Source organism: Canis lupus, chromosome 20, assembly GCF_048164855.1.
Source record: "Canis lupus baileyi chromosome 20, mCanLup2.hap1, whole genome shotgun sequence".
NCBI classification, from domain to species: Eukaryota; Metazoa; Chordata; class Mammalia; order Carnivora; family Canidae; genus Canis; species Canis lupus.
In genome coordinates, this window is record NC_132857.1 from 4,362,570 (window position 1) to 4,382,634 (window position 20,065).

Here is a 20,065-nt window from a genome sequence, read left to right on the forward strand (position 1 = left end):
GGTACCCCTTCCTCTGCCTTGTAATCTGCTGAGGTTGGGAAGGGTTTACCTCATAATGACATTTCACTGGGGAGTCCTGGGCATTGACCAGAACATCTGCAAACTCCTTTAGAGGTCATTCACCAACCTGATGGAGCAAGATTTCTATAGCCTCCCAACCACAAGTCATTCAGCTTCCATATCTTTAGTTTTTTAAAGATTTTACTTTTAAGTAATCTCCACACCCAGTGTGGGGCTTGAACTCACAACCCTGCAACTGTATGCTCTACCGACTAAGCCAAACAGGTGTCCCTATATCTTTAAATATTTTAACTTAATGGAATTTTCTGAAGGAGATTGTTAGGACTGAGGTGGTGACAGAAAAAGAAAAATAACTGTTCTTTCAGGTAGAACTATAAAGAATGTGGGTGGATTTTAGCTAATTACAATACAAAGTTCGTATTTTAAGCTTATTTTTTGCATATTGGGAGTGAGAATTTTGAGTGCTTCAAAAATAATTTACTTAGGAATATTAATTTAAGGGAATTTCCATGATATATCACACATATTTTTTTACTATATTTCTAAATAGATTTTCTTTTTATAAAAAACCATATAAGAACATTGTACCATCTAGTGTCATCTATAATAATAGATCACATTCATTCAGCTTTTGCTAGGTGCCACACACTTTCACAAGAACCATCTTATGTAGTTCTTACAAAATGTTTTATGAGATACACACTTGCTGTCTCAATGCTCTGGATGAAGAAGCCAAAGTTAGAGAGCTTGAAGAATTTGCCCCGAGTTGCCACTGCTAGCTGAGCCAGGATTTGATTCCAGAGACTTCAACTGCAGAGTTTGGGGACTAATCCTTACTCAGTGCTGCCTAAAGAAAAGGCATTTTCACTCCACACAAGACTAACAAGAGAAAACAAACAAACCTTAGTGGCAGTGTTTGCCTACGAGCAGTTAAAGACTTAGCAGCAATGATTATTAACTATTGCAAATTATAAGTGCTTACGCCTAAATTTACCTGAGCCACAGACTTCCTTTCCTTGTACTTAAAGTAATAAAACTAAAACTTTTCAAAAAGAATTATTCAACTCAGATTAGGGAAGTGTTGTGTCATCTCCAAACCCTTAAGCCAACAACCAATAGGGAGTGTAGTCAATGTCAGAATGAGAGGAACAAAACGTGCAAAGGTCAGCTCATGAGATCAAGATGGAAAATAAAAGGAGGACCTAGCACCTCTTGGGAGAAAAAGAAGATGGGATGGAGGATAGAACAAGATGTGGAAGGAAGAAACGAGGCCACAGAGCACAATCAAGAAAGGATAAAAAGCAAGGTAAAGACAAAGAACAGAGTGGATAAGAAAAATTGTGGAGGGAATGAGGAAAAAGGAAAAAAAAGAGAAGATATGTGGTATAATGAATTTAAGATGCTACTATGGGGGTGCCTGGGTGACTTAGTTGACTAGGCGTCGGCCTTTGGCTCGGGTCATAATCCTGGTGTCCTGTCTGCCCCAGATCCCCTGCTCAGCGGGGTGTCTGCTTCTCCTTTTCCCTCTGAACCTCCCCTCTGCTCAGGCTCTCAATCTTTCTTTCTTTCTCTCTCTCTCTCTAATGAATAAATTAAAAAATTATTTTTTAGAAAAAGAGGCTACTACAAATTGATTTTTAGTACTGTTGAAAATGAGACCAAATGTGAGGAAGTGTTTTTCTTAAAACAAATGTAGGAAGAAGATTATGAAAAGTAGTGTAATGAAATGACAAAGACAGCTAGCTTTGGTCTGTATCTCTTTGTGACACTTTGTAAGGATGTTATATCTGATACGTAGAAGTTAAAACCATAATCCTAACCCGAGTCCTGAATTTGAGATCCATATGAAATACCAGTATTTGGTTTATAATGATCCCATCTCCTGAGAGAAATAAAGGTTCACTTAAAGAAGTTAAGACTGACACCTTTGGGGATCCCAGACACATGATAATAGGAACAAGTGCTGTCTATACCCAGTGGCCATTCACTTCAGCAAGAGTGCAGCTTGAAGCTCAAACCAGATGCACTGAAGTTACAGCCCAAATTGAGTGCCTGGTACATCATAGGCTCTATTGAGTATTTGTTAAATGGATGAATAAATAAAGGAGTATTCAGTTTTTGCTTGCTGGCCATCCTTCCCTGTCTCTCTTTTCATATACTAAGAATTATAACCCACTCAATAAATTAGGACATTGAGTCTATTTTCATATAAATAATTAAATACTTTGATGTGAAAGGAAATACTTCATAGTCTCAACATACAGAGAAGCAATAAAGTGAATATAAGTGAGAATTTTAATAGCCCAGGGTGGTAGGAATAGAATATATGTGTACTTGGCTTAAATACTACATATAGGGACGCCTGGGTGGCTGGGCGGTTGAGCGTCTGCCTTCAGTTCAGGGCGTGATCCCGGGGTTCCAGGCTCTTTGTGGGGGAGTCTGCTTTTCCCTCTGCCTGTGTCTCTGCCTCTCTCTCTGTGTCTCTCATGAATACATACATCCATACATACATACACACATACACACATACTACATATAAGAGATTTCAAAATACTATGTAGCTCTTCTTCTTTTCCTTCTCTAAGCATATACTGAGGATTGTAACCCATGTAGTAAATTAGGAAACCATGAGTTTACTTTGATATAAATAGATGACGGATGGATGGATGGATGGATGGATGGATGGATGGATGGATAGATAGATAGTTTGATATGAAATGGGATATTTTCATAGTCTCAAAATATCTCACCCCAAAATACTAATTGATTACTAACAGACAAAGGAGTAAGATACCACCATAATGAAAGGATCAAAGTTAACCTCACTTATAAAAGTGTGAAATTATGTACCACCTGATAGGATGCAGTGAGAAGGACACAGCATCACTTCTGCAATATTCTTGCCAAACTTACTGATCTCGAGGAATATTTTACAAAATAACTGCCCTAATCTTTAAAAATATCGAGGTCATGAGAGTCAAGTAAAGGTTGAGGTTGTTCCAGACCGAAGGAGACTAACGCGACATGATGACTAAATGCAATTCATGATTCTGTCCTGGATACTTTTGCTGTAACGGATGTTATCAAGGCAACTGGTGACACAGATTCTCTTTGAAGATTGGGTGGCAGTAATGTACAAATGTCATTTTCCTGTTTTTGTTCTCTGTGTTGTGATTATGAAGGAGAGAGCTTCTGTTCATAAGAAGCACACGCTAAGGCATCCAAGGGTTGCCGAGCACTGGGTTGGCAAACTGACTCTCAAATAAGTTAGGAGAAAAGAATCCATTTTAGGGTACTTGCAAATTTTCTGTAGTTGAGATTGTTTCAATATAGAAAATCAAAATAAGATATGACTGTGCTGAAGGGTGGCATTTATAATTTATATCTTATCTCCCCTGCTCTTATGTACCTGTGTGTGTCGTATGCCCTGTGTGGCCTCTTAAGTTTGCCACTCTCTGCATATTTTTTTTCTAAGACAGCTTTCTGTGCACATCACTAAAAATGCAAAAGTCAGTTAGTGATGTTTTGATAGATGCCCCTAATCCTAGCATTGGTAACTTCACATGCCTCTCAAGATGAGCACTCAATGTTAGGATTAATATCTTACTTCCATACACTAGGAAAACTCTTCAAGATAATCTTATTGTTAAAGAAGAAATTATTGCATAAATATAACATGAAAATGTAACAATAACCTATAATCCCTTCTCGCTAATAAATACACTTTTCTGAGTTCTCTTCCCATTCTAGTCCATATACATAAATTACCTTTACATGGCGGTAATCACAACACAGATAAAATTTTATATTCTCCCTTTCTTGTCTACACATACTCCAATATTGTCAGAGAGCCTCTGGGGCTCTTCTTGCCCTCTGATTCTATGATTACATTTTTGAAACACTGACCTCATAATATAACTAGGGGACCACATTTCATTATTCAATAGCTGCAGCATGGGCACCTTATTGCTTCCACCTAGGTCAGTATGATGTGGTTATGCTCTCTATCTAGTAACTTCTATCCAGATAGATAATGTTGTCATTTGACAAAGGCTTTGAAGTCCCTGAAACCTGGGCTGGAATGCCAGCTCTGCTTTGTACAAGTTATTAACCCTTTCTGAGCCCCACTTTTCAATTTGAAAAGTAGGGATAATATTGATCGCATGGTATTTTTGAGGATTGAATGAGATAACGAATGTGGAGTTCTTGGCATAGTACCTGGTACGTATTCAGCTCTTAATAGATATTTGTTATCATTGTTGATCTAGGAAATATATGACTAGTTCGTAAAATGTGGGCTTACTTCAGGTATTTAATTTTGTAACTCTCTGAGTTTTAGGGAATGGTGGGTTATTTTTTAGATGGTACCAAGTATCCCAAGAGCTAACTAGGATTTCTTAAGTAACCAACTAATTTTCTAAGCATCACCAGAATTGAGAACCTATAGAAAAACTAGAGTGACAGCTGATTAATCCTCTTTCTCTGACACCTGCTTTGGTTTTACTGTATCCACCCTCCCCCCCAAAAAAGAAGTTAAATAAATAAAACAGAACCCTTAAAAGATGTAATTGTTGGAACATGACAGAAATATTACATATGCAGTTTGCTTATGAAAAGTGATCAGTTAGCTATGGATTTGCCTAATTCTTTCACAGTCAAATGATTACAGACTGTGGAAAAAGGATAATGTCCCAACTTACAAAATGGGCCAATAAAGGAGCTACTATTTATGTTAATACACAGTCTGCAAAAAACTATTCTTTGAGAAATCCCTTGAAATAGAAGCTTTCCCTGGGCACTTCTGTGCTTGGGGGTCACAGTATGTAACAGAGAAACCTTGGTTGAGAAATCTAGTGTTTAGGGGCCAACAGTCACTGCGAAGTGTGACTGAGTCTCTCAAATAATACATCAATTACATTTTATTTACAGAAATTCTGTTTTTTTAAACCATTTTAGAGCAGAAAGGACAGGATTCCGCTGTGTAAGTTGAGGAACACTATAATAGCACATAGCTGAAGCTGTTTAAAATTCTAAAATTAAAAAAAAGATAAACTATTGAAAAATCTTCTGAATATTTTTATAAACGAAGCTTTCTAAAGAGTTATCATGACCTTAGAAAAGCCCACTAACCTCTCCATTAAGAAGGAAAATGAAAGCAGAATTTCACATGGACGAACAAATAATAGCAGTCTTTTGTCCACGGGGAAAAGATAGTAAAGATTCTCAGGAGGGATAAAAAAAGAAGACTGTGTTTTAAAATGCAAGCTTTTTCAAACAGCTTTTACTAACATCATGCTACCAGCCATGGGAGAACCACGCATGTGCACAGCCAAGTACTCTGAGCCAAAGTCATTAAGCTGACAATGACATGTGTGTGTGGAGAAACAAGGGAACAATGATTAAATGGGGAAGAAAGCCAGCGAGGGCTGAAAAGAAGCGGTTGTTGGCCACGTGCAACCCAGGAAGGCTGGTGGAGGGAAGACCCAGGTCACTGGGAGAGAAAGAAAGCACGGGGAGGCTCACTGTTCTCTTGAACCATTCATGTGGGCTGCCACTGAGTCCCTTCCCTCCCCAATGTCGGGGATTGAAAATGAATGCTGATGTCTGTCTGTGCAAGCAAAAACGTCTTTCTAGAACAATTTTCACAGTAACTCCGGTTCTGTGACGGACGTACATGTTATTTCCAGTAGGGTCCACTTATCGCTTTTGGATTATTGAAAATTTTTATTCCTAGGGTGGAGGAGTTCAATGGAAGCTGATTCATATGGTTTGTCCTAGTTTTTTAGAGTTATCCTCCCTCTCTATACACTTCATATCTCTTTGAGCATTCAAAGAATTGCTTGAGGAAACTCCAAGGGTCTTTGAGGCAACCAGGCCATGACCCTCAAATTCTGAACAAGGCAGGCAGGCAGGAGACCTGTGAGAAGAAGTATGTCCAAAGCTGATCCAACCCAACTGGAGCCTTGGTGAAAGAAAGGTCCCAGTGTTGGAAAACAGCTACCTAGCCCCCTTCTCCGTGGGAGAAAGACCAGGGAAAAGTCAGCATCTCACTGGATCATGAGCTCAGGTAAATACAATTCACTACTGATTTTTTTTTTTTAGATCACCTGCAGATTTGTCTTTAGAAAGAAAATTAGCACAATTATGAAGGATTTCTTGCCTTTTTTTTTTTTGATGTTAATCTAACGAAGAAGAAAAAAACACATTGCTGATGCAAAGCAACTGATGGGTGGTTTTGTCTTTTAAAGGAAGAGTCAAAATATTAATACTTATCCTTTGATGAGAAAATGAGAGAACGCTCAAGATTCCTGAAAACATTTAGATACTGTCCTAACACTCTATTTCTTAAGCTTGTTTATTAAAACTAGTTTTTGCATTATGCTAGATAATTTATTTCAGTTAAGTGGGTTTCCTCTGATTGAAGATTTTTCACGGACAGAGCACTTACAATTTCTAGCAATACATTAGTGACCCCAGAGCCATGCCACTCTCAGAAGCTACTGAGAAGCAGAGTTAATCTCCTTTTTTTTTTCATCGAATCTCTTATACTAAGTCTCTAAGGCATTTTGCTGGGCCAGAGGAGGTATTCCTAATGCCACCGTCCATATTATCTTCAGCTTACAGGAACAGATATTTCGCTCAATCAGTGTCATTATCTATACTTATATGGATCCCACATGCCAATTAAGATTTGCTGAAACTTTCTGCCATTGCTGGTGCAGCAAATACACTTGTTCAATTCTTTTACAAAATCATTTCCACCGTGCTAGAGATGATCTTTTATTTTTTTGACATCCCTAAAGATGTCTGAATAATCTTTTCAATTAATATTCATGGCCTGACTTATTGGAGAGGGTAAGCAGAGATGACGTAGGGAAAGCTTCCCTCTTCCTGACCGGCACACATGCAGACCCTTGCCACATCCTTGTGTACTTATTCAATGATTTCTCTACTCCTGGACTCTCATCCACACACTATCCTTCCAAGAGGTCCAGTGTAACTGGCAAAGCCATCACCATCAGCACAGCAGACACTCAGGAGCCTGGTGCTAGCTGCAAACACCAGCTCCATTCACCATCAGAAAAGAAAGGCCGGCTCCCTTTTCATGGACAGCACTCCTGCTATGGCTCAGTGTGTCTCCCAGCTGGATAGCCACAAGTCTGTTTCCTTCTTTAGCTGTATTATAATGGAGGGTGAGATGAAAAGGAATACAGGCCCTTGATACCTTTTACTTGGAGTGCTAACTAATGCAGGGCCTCGTGTCTGATCTTCTGCTTGGCTGAGGGGATGGCAGATGGCCTTGTGAAAGCTTTTCAAACCCAGGCTGCTTTCAGCCGGGCATGAGGAGGGTATTGTTACATTTTCCATATAGTGGTAGGAAGCAGCACCGAATAAAAGCACACAACAATTGTGCCACTTCTCTGGGAGGCTTATTACAACCTTACAATGAGGGCTAATTGGCTGATGCCAAAAGCAGACGCAGAAGCAGCTTTGAATATTATTCAGGAGAGGTTTTGGAGAGCAGAGTCAGGAAGGAGGCCGAAGCATCACGGAGAGCAGTGACGGGAAGAACAGTGGAGGGAAGACACGAGGGCCAGGACGAAGAGGAAACAGAGGAGCTGTATTATTTTTATCAGGAAAAAACCCCTCATGCTCCTGTTTACAGTTCATTCACATCCACCTCCTCCCTCTTCCATAAGCCTCCTTATCAGGAGGATGTCAACAGGCAGTCCTGGCTCACAGAGCAGCGTCCACAGGATGCTGCTGTTACCATGACAACCGATGTGGCCAAATCTTGGAGCCTTTAAAGAAACTTTTGTGTGGCTCCTTGAAGGGGGCAGAGGACGAACTAAAATGTACTGTGCACTTACTGTGGGCCGGGCTAGTTCAAGAAGCTTCCTTTATTCTTTAATCTTCAAAACGATTCTGAGACATATTCTTACGATCACTTTGAACTGAGGAAACTGAGGCTCAGGGATGTTAAATAACTTGCTTAGAGTCTCACAGATTCAGATCCAGGCATTTCTGACCCCAAAGTTCTAGCCCTTCCCACTATACCACCCTGAGCTAATTCTTCAAGCAGCCAGGTCCTGTCTTCTACCCGGCAGGTCATATAGTAGGTGCTCAAGAAATGGCTTTTTGAAAGCACCACTAAACTGATCCATGAAGGAAGATAAGAAATAAGCTGTAAAAAGTATAAATAACTTCGGAGAGCTGACCCTAGGAGATGATTTTCAGCTAGGGACTGGCCTGCCTAACTGGCCCTCACCCCAGTATACACACAGACTCAGAATTCTTTGGCAAAAATGTATTGTCTATTTTATTTTATTTTTAAAAAATATTTTATTTATTCATGAAAGACACAGAGAGAGAGGCAGAGACACAGGTAGGGGGAGAAGCAGGCTCCATGCAGGGAGCCCGATGTGGGACTCGATCCTGGGACTCCAGGATCACGCCCTGGGCCGAAGGCAGGTGCCAAACCACTGAGCCACCCAGGGATTCCCGTATTGTCTATTTTATACCAGACACTGTGAGGTTCTGGAAGCACAGACATTTAAAAACCCAGGCTGTGTTGTGTAGCAGCTCACATTCTATTGGAGAGGACACATATACATGAAGTACAATATGCTGTGGAAAAATATCGGTAGAGATAAGCTTGGGGTTCTCAAGAAGGAGAAAGGAAACCTAACTCAGCCTGGGAAGGCCAAAGAAGGCTTCCTGGAAGAGGCAATGCCTCAGCGGGTTCTTAAAGGATGAATAGGAATTAGCTAGGCAAAGAGAGGATGAGTGATATTATTCCAGGCAAAGAGAACAGCATAAACAAAGTCCAGGGGCATGAAATAGAGTGTGAGTGGCACATGATTTCCTACTGAGCCCAAACCACGTGACAGGAAATGGTACTGAAGAGAAAGCTAGAGCCAAGCAGAGGGAAACTTTAAATGCCATGCTAAGAGTCTTGGACTTCGTCCAGCAGGGGATGCAACACATTGATTGTTCTCTGCAGGGAGAGGGAGTGATATGGTCAATGTGGAGGATTGATTTGAAGGGATAAGAATTGAAATAGGAAGAACAGTTGGGAGGTTGATGCTGTGGTTTATGTGGGAGATAATGAAGGCATTGTTGAGGGAAGTGGTGGCAGGGATAGAGAAAGAAAGCCAGATTTATTTGAGAAACAGTTTCAAGGTCAAGTGATTGACTGGATTGTGAGCAATGAGAATGGAATGATGACATATGAATTTCCAGCTTAAGGAACTAGGTGGATAATGGGACCATTCATTAAAATTGTGAATCAGAAATGGGAGCAGATTTAGGGGTCAGGGTAGGCAAAGATAAGTTCCTTTGACACGTGGAACATATCTAGTTGCCTAGCAAGCAGTTGGATTATGAAACAAACTCAGAAGAGAGCTAAAGACAATTAATATAAGGAATAAAGATTCAAGACCAGATGTCTGAAAATAGTTTTACTGTGGTCACATCTGTCCTGCAGAAGTGTTTTGTTTGGACCTCTGTGATATCGTTTCTAAAATTAGAATTAGGTAAAAACCATGGAAAAATAAGGAAATTGCACACACACAAATCTTTATGTCTGATGTCTCTTGACAATTCTGCTTCTTTGCATTCTTTTTCTTTCATGGCAACAGTCAGCTAGAAGTGGGAAACAGCTCTGCATTCTGGGCAGGCCATGTGCTCTCCAGGGAGCCTGAGCCTTCACCTGCCTGGACTCCTGGCCCTGAGGCTCAGCACTGGTTACCATTTTCCCAGCACAATTGTTCTGTTGTCTTTCTTACAGTAGAGTTAAGAGCAAAGTAAACTTTTCTTCTTCTTTTATCTCAATCAAAAGTAATAAATGAAATCTAGTCTAAGACGACTATGTGTTTCAAGATAAATAGTGATAAGGAATGAAGAATATTCTTATATGTTTGATATGCAAAGAAAGCATGTCTTTCTTGAAAGAATTACAGTTGAGATACCATTATGAAACAAATTTTATTATGAACAGTATCTGCTTTATTTAGAAGATGCATGATGACTTTCCATTTGTTTACATCCTTAATTTCTTTCATCAGCGTTTTGTAGTTGTCAGCAGTTAAAATGTCCATACTACCCAAAGTAATCCACAGATTCAGTGCAATCCCTATCAAGATTCCAAAGGCATTTTTTACAAAGATAGAAAAAAATAATTCTAAAATTTTTATGAAACCACGAAAGACCCCACATAGCCAAAACAGTCTTAGAGAAAATAAAAAGAATGAAGCTAGAGGCATGGTACTTCCTGATTTCAGTGTAGTAAAAATGTATTACAAAGTTATAGTAATTAAAACAGTATGGTACTTGCACAAAGACAGACATATAAACCAATGGAACAGAATAGAGAGCCCAGAAATAAAGCCATGCATATATTGCCCTCTGATCTTTAACAGGGGTGCCAGGAATATACAACGGAGAAAAAAGATAGTCTTTTCAATAAATGATGTTGGGAAAACTAAACTTCAACATGTAAAAGAATAAAATTTAACCCTTACATTACACCATTTGCTATGGTGTATCAACTCAAAATGGATTGAAGACTTAAATGTAAGACCAGAAGCTGTAAAACTTATAGAAGAAGGTATAGGGAAGAAGCTTCATGATATAGATTGTGGCAGTAATTTTATGGATATGGCACCAAAAGCACAGACAGCAAAAGCAAAAAATAGACAAATAAGACTACATCAAACTAAAAACCTCCTGCACAGTAAACAATAGAATAAAAAGGCAGCCTACAGAATGGGAGAAGATATTGGCCAATTATAGATCTGATAAAGAGTGAACTTCCAAAATATATAAGGAATTCCCACACTCAATAACCAAACCCAATAATAACCCAATGAAAAATGGGCAAAGGACTTGAACAGACATTTCATCAAAAAAGATGTAGAGATGGCCAACAGATGTGTAAAAAGATGCTCAATGTGACTAATCATCAGGGGAATGCAAATCAAAACTGTAATGATTGGACAGCTATCATTGAAAAAAAAAGACAAGTGTTGGTGGGGATGTGAAGAAATTGGTACCCTTTTACTCTATTGGTGGGAAAGTAAAATTGTACAGCTGCTGTGGAAAACAGTATGGAGTTTCCTCAAAAAGTTAAAAATAGGTGCAACTGTCTGCCTCAGTAAAGCACGCAGCTCTTGATCTCAGGGTCTATGCCCACTGGACATAGAGATTACTTTTAAAAAGTTAAAAACAAAAATACCATATGATCCAGCCACTGTACTTCTGGATATTTATCCAAAAGAATTGAAATCAGGACCTTGAAAAGATATGAGCACTCTCACATTCATTGCTGCATTATTCACAAGAGTCAAGATGTGGAAACAGCTTAAATGTGCATCAGCAGATGAATGGATAAACAGAAAATGTGTATATATATGCAGTGGAATATTATTCAGCCTTTAAAAAGAAAGAAATCCCACAATATGCCAGAGCATGAATGAACCATGTGGACGTTATACTAAGTGAAATAAGCCAGTCCTTCTGTGACTGAAATACTGTATGATTCCATTTATATGAGGCATCTAAGACTCATAGAAGCAAAGAATAGAATGGTGGTTGCAGGGGTGTCTGGGGAGAAGGGAGAAGGAGCAGCTGCTAATCAGCGGGTTTAGAATGTCAGTTATGTAAGATGAGTAAGTCTAGAGATCTGATGTATAATGTTGTGCCCATAGTTAACAATACTGTATTGTGCACTTATAAATCTGTTAAGAAGGTGTATTTCATATTTAGTGTTCTTACCACATTAAAAGAAAAAAAAGATGCACAATGAGAAAGCCAATAAACTGAAAAAAGAATTGAAATTTCAATAGCTTTTTAAAGAAATTGAAATAAATGATGATATACCATGAATCATTGCCTGGCCCTAAAGGCGTTTGAATTTGCAACCTGTATTGTATTGTCACTGGTATATGGCCTAGATGGGAGGATGGAACTAGGAGGCATGGATGAGATCATCCAGGGAATGTGTCTAGAGAGAGAAGAAAACTAGGTCAAGGACAGAAGTTTGGGGAAACACTTGAGGAAACAGATTCCCAAAGGAGCCTGATTAAGGATGAGAGAGGTTGAAGGGGAACCTGAGAAGTGTAATAGCATCAAATCCAGGGGAGCCGAAACATGAGAAGGAAGGAAGCAAGGGAGGGAGGGTGGGAGGAAGGAAGGAAGGAAGGGAGGGAGAGACTATCAAGTGTCTCTGTTCTGTGTTGTATGCCTCCAACCCGGAAGGGAGGCCCGCCCAGCTACAGACAGTACAGCTTAGACCAGACATCCCCAAGCTACCTTGGTTCACAATACCCTTGAGTATAAGTGGTTTTTTTTTTTTTTTTCACAGTGCTCCAAGGCCAAGAGAAATACCAAACAAGTTCCATGTATTAAGTATTTAGGTCCAAACATGTTAAGTATTTATGTCCTTAAAACTTAATAACCGTTTGAAAAAATACTATACCTAAAAGAAATTTTTAATCTATTTTTTTTATGTCATTCTTAACCACAATGACTCACTTATGGGATGTATGCCTCTGTTGGGCACTGTAAAACTTCACCAACCTTCTCAAACTGACACTCTCATTAACTGATCTACATTGATTTTTATACAGAACTTGCTTTTTATCACAGCAACTACAGTAAACCCGGCATGGAAAGAGAGGTCATTGGAAAAAATGTAGCTCTAGCTCATGTGAAATTGTGAACAGTCTCTAGCGGGCCATGCTCACAATGTCTGCTAGAGGTTGGTGTGCCCCATAGAACCCCCTATAGGTTTGCTGTGGTGCCCTGAGACACCTTGGCACAGAGTCTGGGAACTATGGGGTTAGACAATAGGAGCTGGTCTAGAATCCTGTCATTTATAACTGTGTTTCTATGGAGTCGTTTGGTCTGAAATCCATGTGACTAACCTACAAATGAATTTATGGAGTCTTGACTGGTTTCTGATTTGAGTAACTGCTACCCGCTAGTTGTCAGAGCTTTATACTAACTTGGGAAGTAGGATTACCTAAATAAATCCAAAGTTCAGTGCCTTCAGTGCTCTCCCCAAACCAGCCTTTCCCCAGAGTTTGCAAATATATTCTTCTCCTTTCTCTTGCCTTCCTCTGATTAGAAAAGAAACAGGGGAAAGGGGTGGGGAGGGAGTGAAAGGAGACAGTGACTGTCTAAAGCGGCCAAGGTGGGACTCAGCACCAGGGCACCTGAGACCTGACTATATACTCAAAGACCCTGCATGAGAAGCTCCGTTATCTAGCAGCTAGCAGCTCCATTCAAATAGCACATGAGGCTAGCCAGCGTGCACCTTGGGCAAGTCACCTAGCCTCTCTGGGCCTCTTTATGTGTGTGTGTGTGTGTGTGTGTGTGTGTGTGTGTGTGTGGCCTGTAGCAATACAAATATCATAATATATATTGAAAGAAGACTGAGAAATTGGATTAAACTTTTCCTAATATAAGCAATACCCTTCTAATGCTTTGCTCCTGTACAGACTCCATGATTTGAATGATGTCTGCTAAACCAGGTGCATTTATTTCAGAATAATTTGTTTCCCTGTTTTTATTTATCAAAGACCAAGGAACCCCTTATTAACAAAAGCAAACCACAGGGTTACCGCATCAAATTGATAAAATTATCTCCAGAAGCCAAAAACAACGCGGTGCTTCAGTGCATTTTTGTCACAAGCATATGAACAATTTGTATTTGACATCTTGAAACCGTGAAGCAGCACAGATGAGCACTCATGGCTCAGCCCACCGCCGGGTACCATGCTGGACCATCCCACCCCTTAAGGCCCTTTGCCCTCCACAATGCGGCCTCCTCTAACCAAGGAGGGGGGGGCAGCAAGAGGGAGCAAGGAGACACTGGCCCTGCCCTCCTGCGGCCACCATTCATGGCCAGCCTGGTGGTCCTGCTTACCCTGCCCCAGGGCGCTCAGGCTCAGCAGGCAACTCCCCAGGGTCCCTCTCCAAACCTTTGCCAGCAGAGGAGGGACACTTCAACCCCCGCCCCCCTTGCCCTCATCTGCCTTTGTCTGCGCTGCCAGCATGGGGGTGGCCGAAGCTGAGACCTGGAAGGCCCGAGGGCTGGATGAAAGAACCGTTTCACAAAGTCTCATTTCCCTGCCACAGCCCCGTCCCTGCTTTCAGGCCCAGCCCACGCTACCATCTAGAAAGAATCGTGGATTGCAGTGATTTTAGAGCAGGCAAGCACTCTGTATGAACTGCACCCACCCACAGCATATACGGCTCCCCACGCATAGCCTTCTCACTCATCGTGCCTTCTAGAAGCTAAGAGACAGGTTTCCCTTGGTCTTTGTTTCCTTCCCTGCCTTCTGCAGCCTGTCATTTGCTCCAACACCCCGGCGGGAGCATGTTAAGGCCAGCGGTGTCCCGTTTCTTCAACAGCCCGCGTACCTTGTACCTTGCCTCTCCTCATAAAGGCTGAAAATGCTCCTCTTTGATTTCCAAAGCCCCCAGCATGTTTATGCGGTGCCAGGAGGGGAAGCTTAGCTCTGGCTGGCTGGCTGGCGGTTTGTGCTAATTGTCTGGCTGCACTTTAGAAAGAGGCTTTTTGAATCTGAGCATTTAGGGAGAAAGTGGAGAAGCGTGGCTGTATGAAAGAGCAATTGATGTTAAATATTCATGCTCTGCTCTCTGTTAATCAAAATCAGTAACCCCCATTGCTTAGCTTCTGTCTTGCTGGCTTCTTACTATGATTGTGCTAAAGAAACTTGGATACAAAACAATGCCAACAACACACACACACACACACACACACACACACATACACACACCCCAAGATGTGGGTGCTTATGGGTTTGAAGTGTTTCCAGTTAACATTGTGCAACTCAGCATTGTCTGATTTCTCTGGGATGTTGAATGAGCCATAGTTATCCCTTCCATCAGCATTTTAGAACCACTATCCTCCCCTTTTTTGCTTCTCTCGTGTTGAATTCACCAAACTTTGCCCTTGCTTAAAATCAAGGCATTTTTTGGAAATAATTCTTAAAGTCAATCACAGTAAATCCTAGTTTATTTTTCGGAGATGATCAAATTATTTTACAAAATAGAGAAGAAATTGACTGTAATTCAACAAAAAATGGTGATAACATAGGTTGTTTTGGTTAACAACTTTAAGGTTATATTTCCTGGGCTTTTAGGAAATAAACATTTTATATTTTTGCTTGCTGATTTATTTCAAAAGAAGATGTAATACAACCACAGAAACTTTCCAAATAATCACTTAACTTAAAAGGAAAAGAAAAATAGCTCTTAAAGAAAAATTTTTTGTTTTATTTTGGTAGCTATATTTTTTTAAGTTTTCGATAATGAGCGTGTTTTAGCATTATAATAAAAATAATAAGTTATATGTTTTTTAAAAACTGAGCAGTAGCTGGATTTTATGTTTCAGAATTCATCAAGCTCTTCCTTACCTATGTCATCTGTAAGAGGAATGCTGGTGAATGTGTTGTCCTCCTCTTCCTCTTTGCTGGACCCGTCCATCTTGTTCACTTTTCTGGCCTGTTAGAAAAATGAGGACAGGGGAAACGACTGTTCTCCATGTGATCGCCCGTGTTAAATCATTAATAAGTGAGCGTCCACGCTCATTTTTTTATCTGATCCTTGCACTAGCCCCTTTCTTCCTGCTTTCCACCTGAGAGGTTCTTACCTGAACAGTGCAGTCCTAACCCGGAAATAGAGACCCAAGTTAAAGAGTTATAATCCTTTACCTGGAGCTGTTGAGCTAGCGTTACTGCTGTACCCTGGCCAAAAGCCAAACCTTACCTTCAGTCCAGTGACAGTTTGCTTGAGCTGAATTGCCCAGGAACATTGCCCAAAAGGCGCTAGAATGAGGCTGGGGGAAGAGATTAAATTTTATGTGGTTAGCATATTTTTGGGACACCAACCATAAATTTGTCAAGGATTTTGGTCGGTGACCTAGCAGCAGGACTCGGTCACAGAGCCTCAGTTTCCTGTCCTATATGATGACAAATCTTTTATAAGAATTAAGAGTGAGTAACATTCACTTGATAAACGTCAACCACAGTAATGATCACAAATCATCAGACGTATGCGAGGAAGTAAAATTCTCTATGTAGTGAGCTCATCAGTGCCCTCTCATATTACTGTGTTTGTACCTGACCCTATGAAGGCTTATTAAAATGATAGATCTCCTTTCTCTATCCTGGAGGAATCCAAGGGAGAGGATGGTAGCCTTGCCAGCCCTTAGGCCGATAGCCCTTTGTTAGAGGAGGAAGCATTCTTTTATAACTATTTTTCTTGGTCATCTCATCCATAGTCAGATATGTAGACAAACCCAAAACTATCTTAGAATGTCATGTCATCGCTCTTTCGGGTGGGGGGAGGGGAATAAATCAGCAAGTTTGATGAAGAATTTTAAGCAGATATCAAAATTGACTTACTACATAATAAGTTCTACCTTAAGTGCTTTGATACATAGGATTTTTTTTTTTTATTCACCTGAGTTCATTGTTACTATATCAAGCAAAATGGATGTGAGCTGTTGGAAATCCTGAATGTTAAAAATTAAATTCGCTAGAATAGAATTCCCTCTAATTTTCTAATGACAGTCTATAAATATTGAGTGCCTGTTCTATACAAGCTAGGGACTTTGGAGGGTTCAAAGTAACGGATGGTTATTGCTGTTAATAGGCTTATAAAAGAGCTCAAAGGCAAGAGTTCTGGAGGTTTATAAAAGGGAAAGAGTATGTCTGGCTAGCAGATCTTGAAAGGCTAGAGGCAGTGACATTTGAGATGCATGATCAATGACAAGTGGAATCCAATAGGCAAAAATGGCCACTGGTAAGCACTTTCTCAGTGAAGGAACATGGACAAAGACTCAGAGATGGGAAAAAAGTAAGCACATATGGGAACCAAGAGTGGAGGATGTACATAGCTAAGGCATAGGAGATAAGGATGAATATGGGGTAAGGCCATATCTAAGAGAGCGTTGAATGCCAGACTGTGTCCAGTCCTCTAAGAATTGGACACTTACATGGGATTAAAAGGGTGAGAAAAAATAGAGAAAGAGAAAAGGAAAGGCTGGGAGAGCCATCAGACAATGATGCAAGACTAACCCAGTGAGGAGAAACCAGGAGGGAAGGCCTAGCTTATCTTTCACGTTAAGGAAGTGTCAACAAGGTTGTCAAAGAATACTATAGTCAAAGCTGATCATAAGGGCAGTCCTGTGTCTCCTAGGACATTCCTGCAAGCACTTGCTCTTAACCTCTATATTAACTACTCCTAATAAAATTATTAGGCAGAGGATGGAAGAGAAGAATTAATTAACCTGGTAAAAGAATTTAGAAATCAAAGGGCACATTTGATTAAATTGCATATTTGGGTTTTATTTTATTTTATTTTATTGGGTTTTATTTTTATTATTCATGGCCAATTGTGCATTTTGCTAGAATTAGCCTATGTTCTTTGCCTTCTTTCGGATTATCTTTTTTTTTTTTTTTAAAAAAGGTCATTTGTTATGAAATATCTATCCTAATGGACAGGGGAATGAAAAGAGATAAAACTCAAGTCCATCAGCATTGCTACTATCTCCATAGTCTTTGGGCAATAGTTATGATGGAATGTTCACTTTTAACTGGAGTGCAGAATTACCTATGGGTTGGGCGCACCTGAGTGGCTCAGGGCACGATCCTGGAGTCTCAGGATCAAGTCTCACTTCAGGCTCCCGGCATGGAGCCTGCTTCTCCCTCTGTGTCTCTGCCTCTCTCTCTCTTTGTGTCTCTCATGAATAAATAAAATCTTTTTTAAAAAAAGAATTATCTATGGCCTGAAATTATCAATAGTGAATATTTCCCCCTATGTTTTCTCCTAATAGTTTTATTGTTTTGGCTCTCATATTTAAGTCATTGAACCATTTTCAGTATCATTTTTCTATGTGGAGTAAGGTAGGGATGCAGCTTCACTTCTTTGTATTTGGATATTTAGTTATCCCAACACCATTTGTTGAAGAGAACATTTTTTCCCTCATTGGATGGTTTTGGGATCTTTGTCAAAAATCAATTGGTTAAAAAAAAAAATCAATCGGTCATAGATGTTTGGGGTTAGTGTTGGAATCTCAGTTCTGTTCCATTGGTTTATATGTCTATCCTTATGTCAGTACTGCACTGCTTTGATTACTGTGGCTTTGTGGTAAGCTTTGAAATCAGGAAGTATGAGTACTCCAACTTTGTTTTTAAATAATGTTTTGACTATTTGGGGTCCCTTGAAATTTCAGATGAATTTGAAGATTGACATGGATCTGGCAATGTATTCCTGGATTTGACAGCAAAAACATGAGCAACGAATTAAAAATAACTTGGACTTCATAAAAATGTAAATAGTATGTACATCAAAGGACATTATCAGAATGTGGGAAGGCTATCTACAGAATGGGATAAAATACTTACAAATTGCATATTTGATAAGACTTCAATTTCTAGAATATATAAAGAACTCTTATGATTCAACAACAAAAAGAAAACCTAATTTTTAAAATGAGTGAAGAACATGAACAGATATTTCTCCAAAGAAGATATGTAAATAGCAAATAAACACATGAAAATATGTTAAATTTTATTGGTCATTAAGAAAATGCAAATCAAAACCACAGTGAGAGGGCAGCCCCGGTGGCACAGCGGTTTGGCGCCGCCTGCAGCCTAGGGCATGATCCTGGAGACCCGGGATCGAGTCCCACATCGGGCTCCCTGCATGGAGCCTGCTTCTCCCTCTGCCTGTGTCTCTGCCTCTCTCTCTCTCTGTGTCTCTATGAATAAATAAATTTTAAAAAATCTTTTTTTAAAAAAACCACAGTGAGATACCACCTCACACCTACTAGGATGGCATTAATAAAAACAACAATAACAAAACTGGAACCTAATGGCAAGGATATGGAGAAATAAGGACTTTCATTCATTGCTGGTGGGAATGTACAATGATGCAGCCACAGTGGAAAATATCTTGGCAATTCCTCAAAAAACTAAACATAGAATTATCATATAACCCAGAGATTCCACTCCTGTGGTATATACCCAAAAGTTATAAAAAATATATGTCCACACAGAAAGTTATATATATGAATGCTTATAGTAGCATTATACATAGAAGCCAAAAGGTGGAAACAACCCAAATGTCTGTCAGTGGATGAATGGATAAACATATTGTGATATACAAATACAATGAGATATTATTAATCAAAAAGCAGGATCACAGTGCTAATACATGCTATGACTGAAATGAATCTTGAAAACATGTTAAGTAAAAGAAGCTAGACACAAAGAGTAATATATTTATATGATTCCTTTTATGTGATATATTCAGAATAGGAAAGTCTATAGAGGCAGAAAACGTGGGATGGGGGAAGGAGGAAATGTGGAGTGATTATTTAATGAGTATGGGTATTTTGGGGATGTCTGGGTGGCTCAGTGGTTAAGTGTCTGCCTTTGAGTATGGGTATTTTTCTGGGATGATGAAAAGTTTGAAACTAGAGAGAGGTGGTGCTTGAACCATATTGGGAACACATTAAATGCTGCTGAACTGTATACTTTATAATGGTTAATTGCTTATTATATGAATCTTGCCTCAATTTAAAAAAAGAAAGATTGAGAAAACTCAATTAGGAAAAAAATTATCCATGGTTTGTCCATCTATAATGTGAATGAGAGAACTGAGTTAAGTACCCCAAATCATAACATACTTTACAATTTCAAATTCAACAGAAGACTAGTCTACAATCTATCATAGAATTAATAGGGTTAGAATAAACCTTGTATCCTATCTACCACATCTCACAAAATTGATAAGGCTAGAAAAGTTAAGGGCACAAATCTTTATTATAATAGCCTACCCTAAAACAGGATTCAAAAGATAAACACTAAAGCAAATATGGGTATGGGACAAATCATCTTCTCTCATTTTTTTAAGTGGGGAGTGTGAGATATAAATGCATGTGTGTATGCACATTAATGGGTTTGGGGGGTAACAGAGCTGAAGAAAGTATAAAATGAAGAGAATT

At 39.6% G+C, this 20,065-nt stretch overlaps 2 protein-coding genes across 8 annotated transcripts in view; one reads left to right on the top strand and one right to left on the bottom strand.

Moving 5' to 3' along the window:
• SCOC (short coiled-coil protein) overlaps nucleotides 1–15,555 on the bottom strand; it is a 42,426-nt gene extending 26,871 nt beyond the window's left edge. For both annotated transcript variants that reach the window (XM_072788314.1, XM_072788313.1), the window contains exon 1: nucleotides 15,468–15,555. In XM_072788314.1, coding sequence (XP_072644415.1) covers nucleotides 15,468–15,537 — 70 coding nt within the window. In that variant the 5' untranslated portion in view covers nucleotides 15,538–15,555. The remainder of the gene's footprint in view (nucleotides 1–15,467) is intronic.
• LOC140611630 (uncharacterized) overlaps nucleotides 1–20,065 on the top strand; it is a 131,635-nt gene that overhangs the window by 16,902 nt on the left and 94,668 nt on the right. The gene's annotated exons all lie outside the window — the stretch shown is intronic.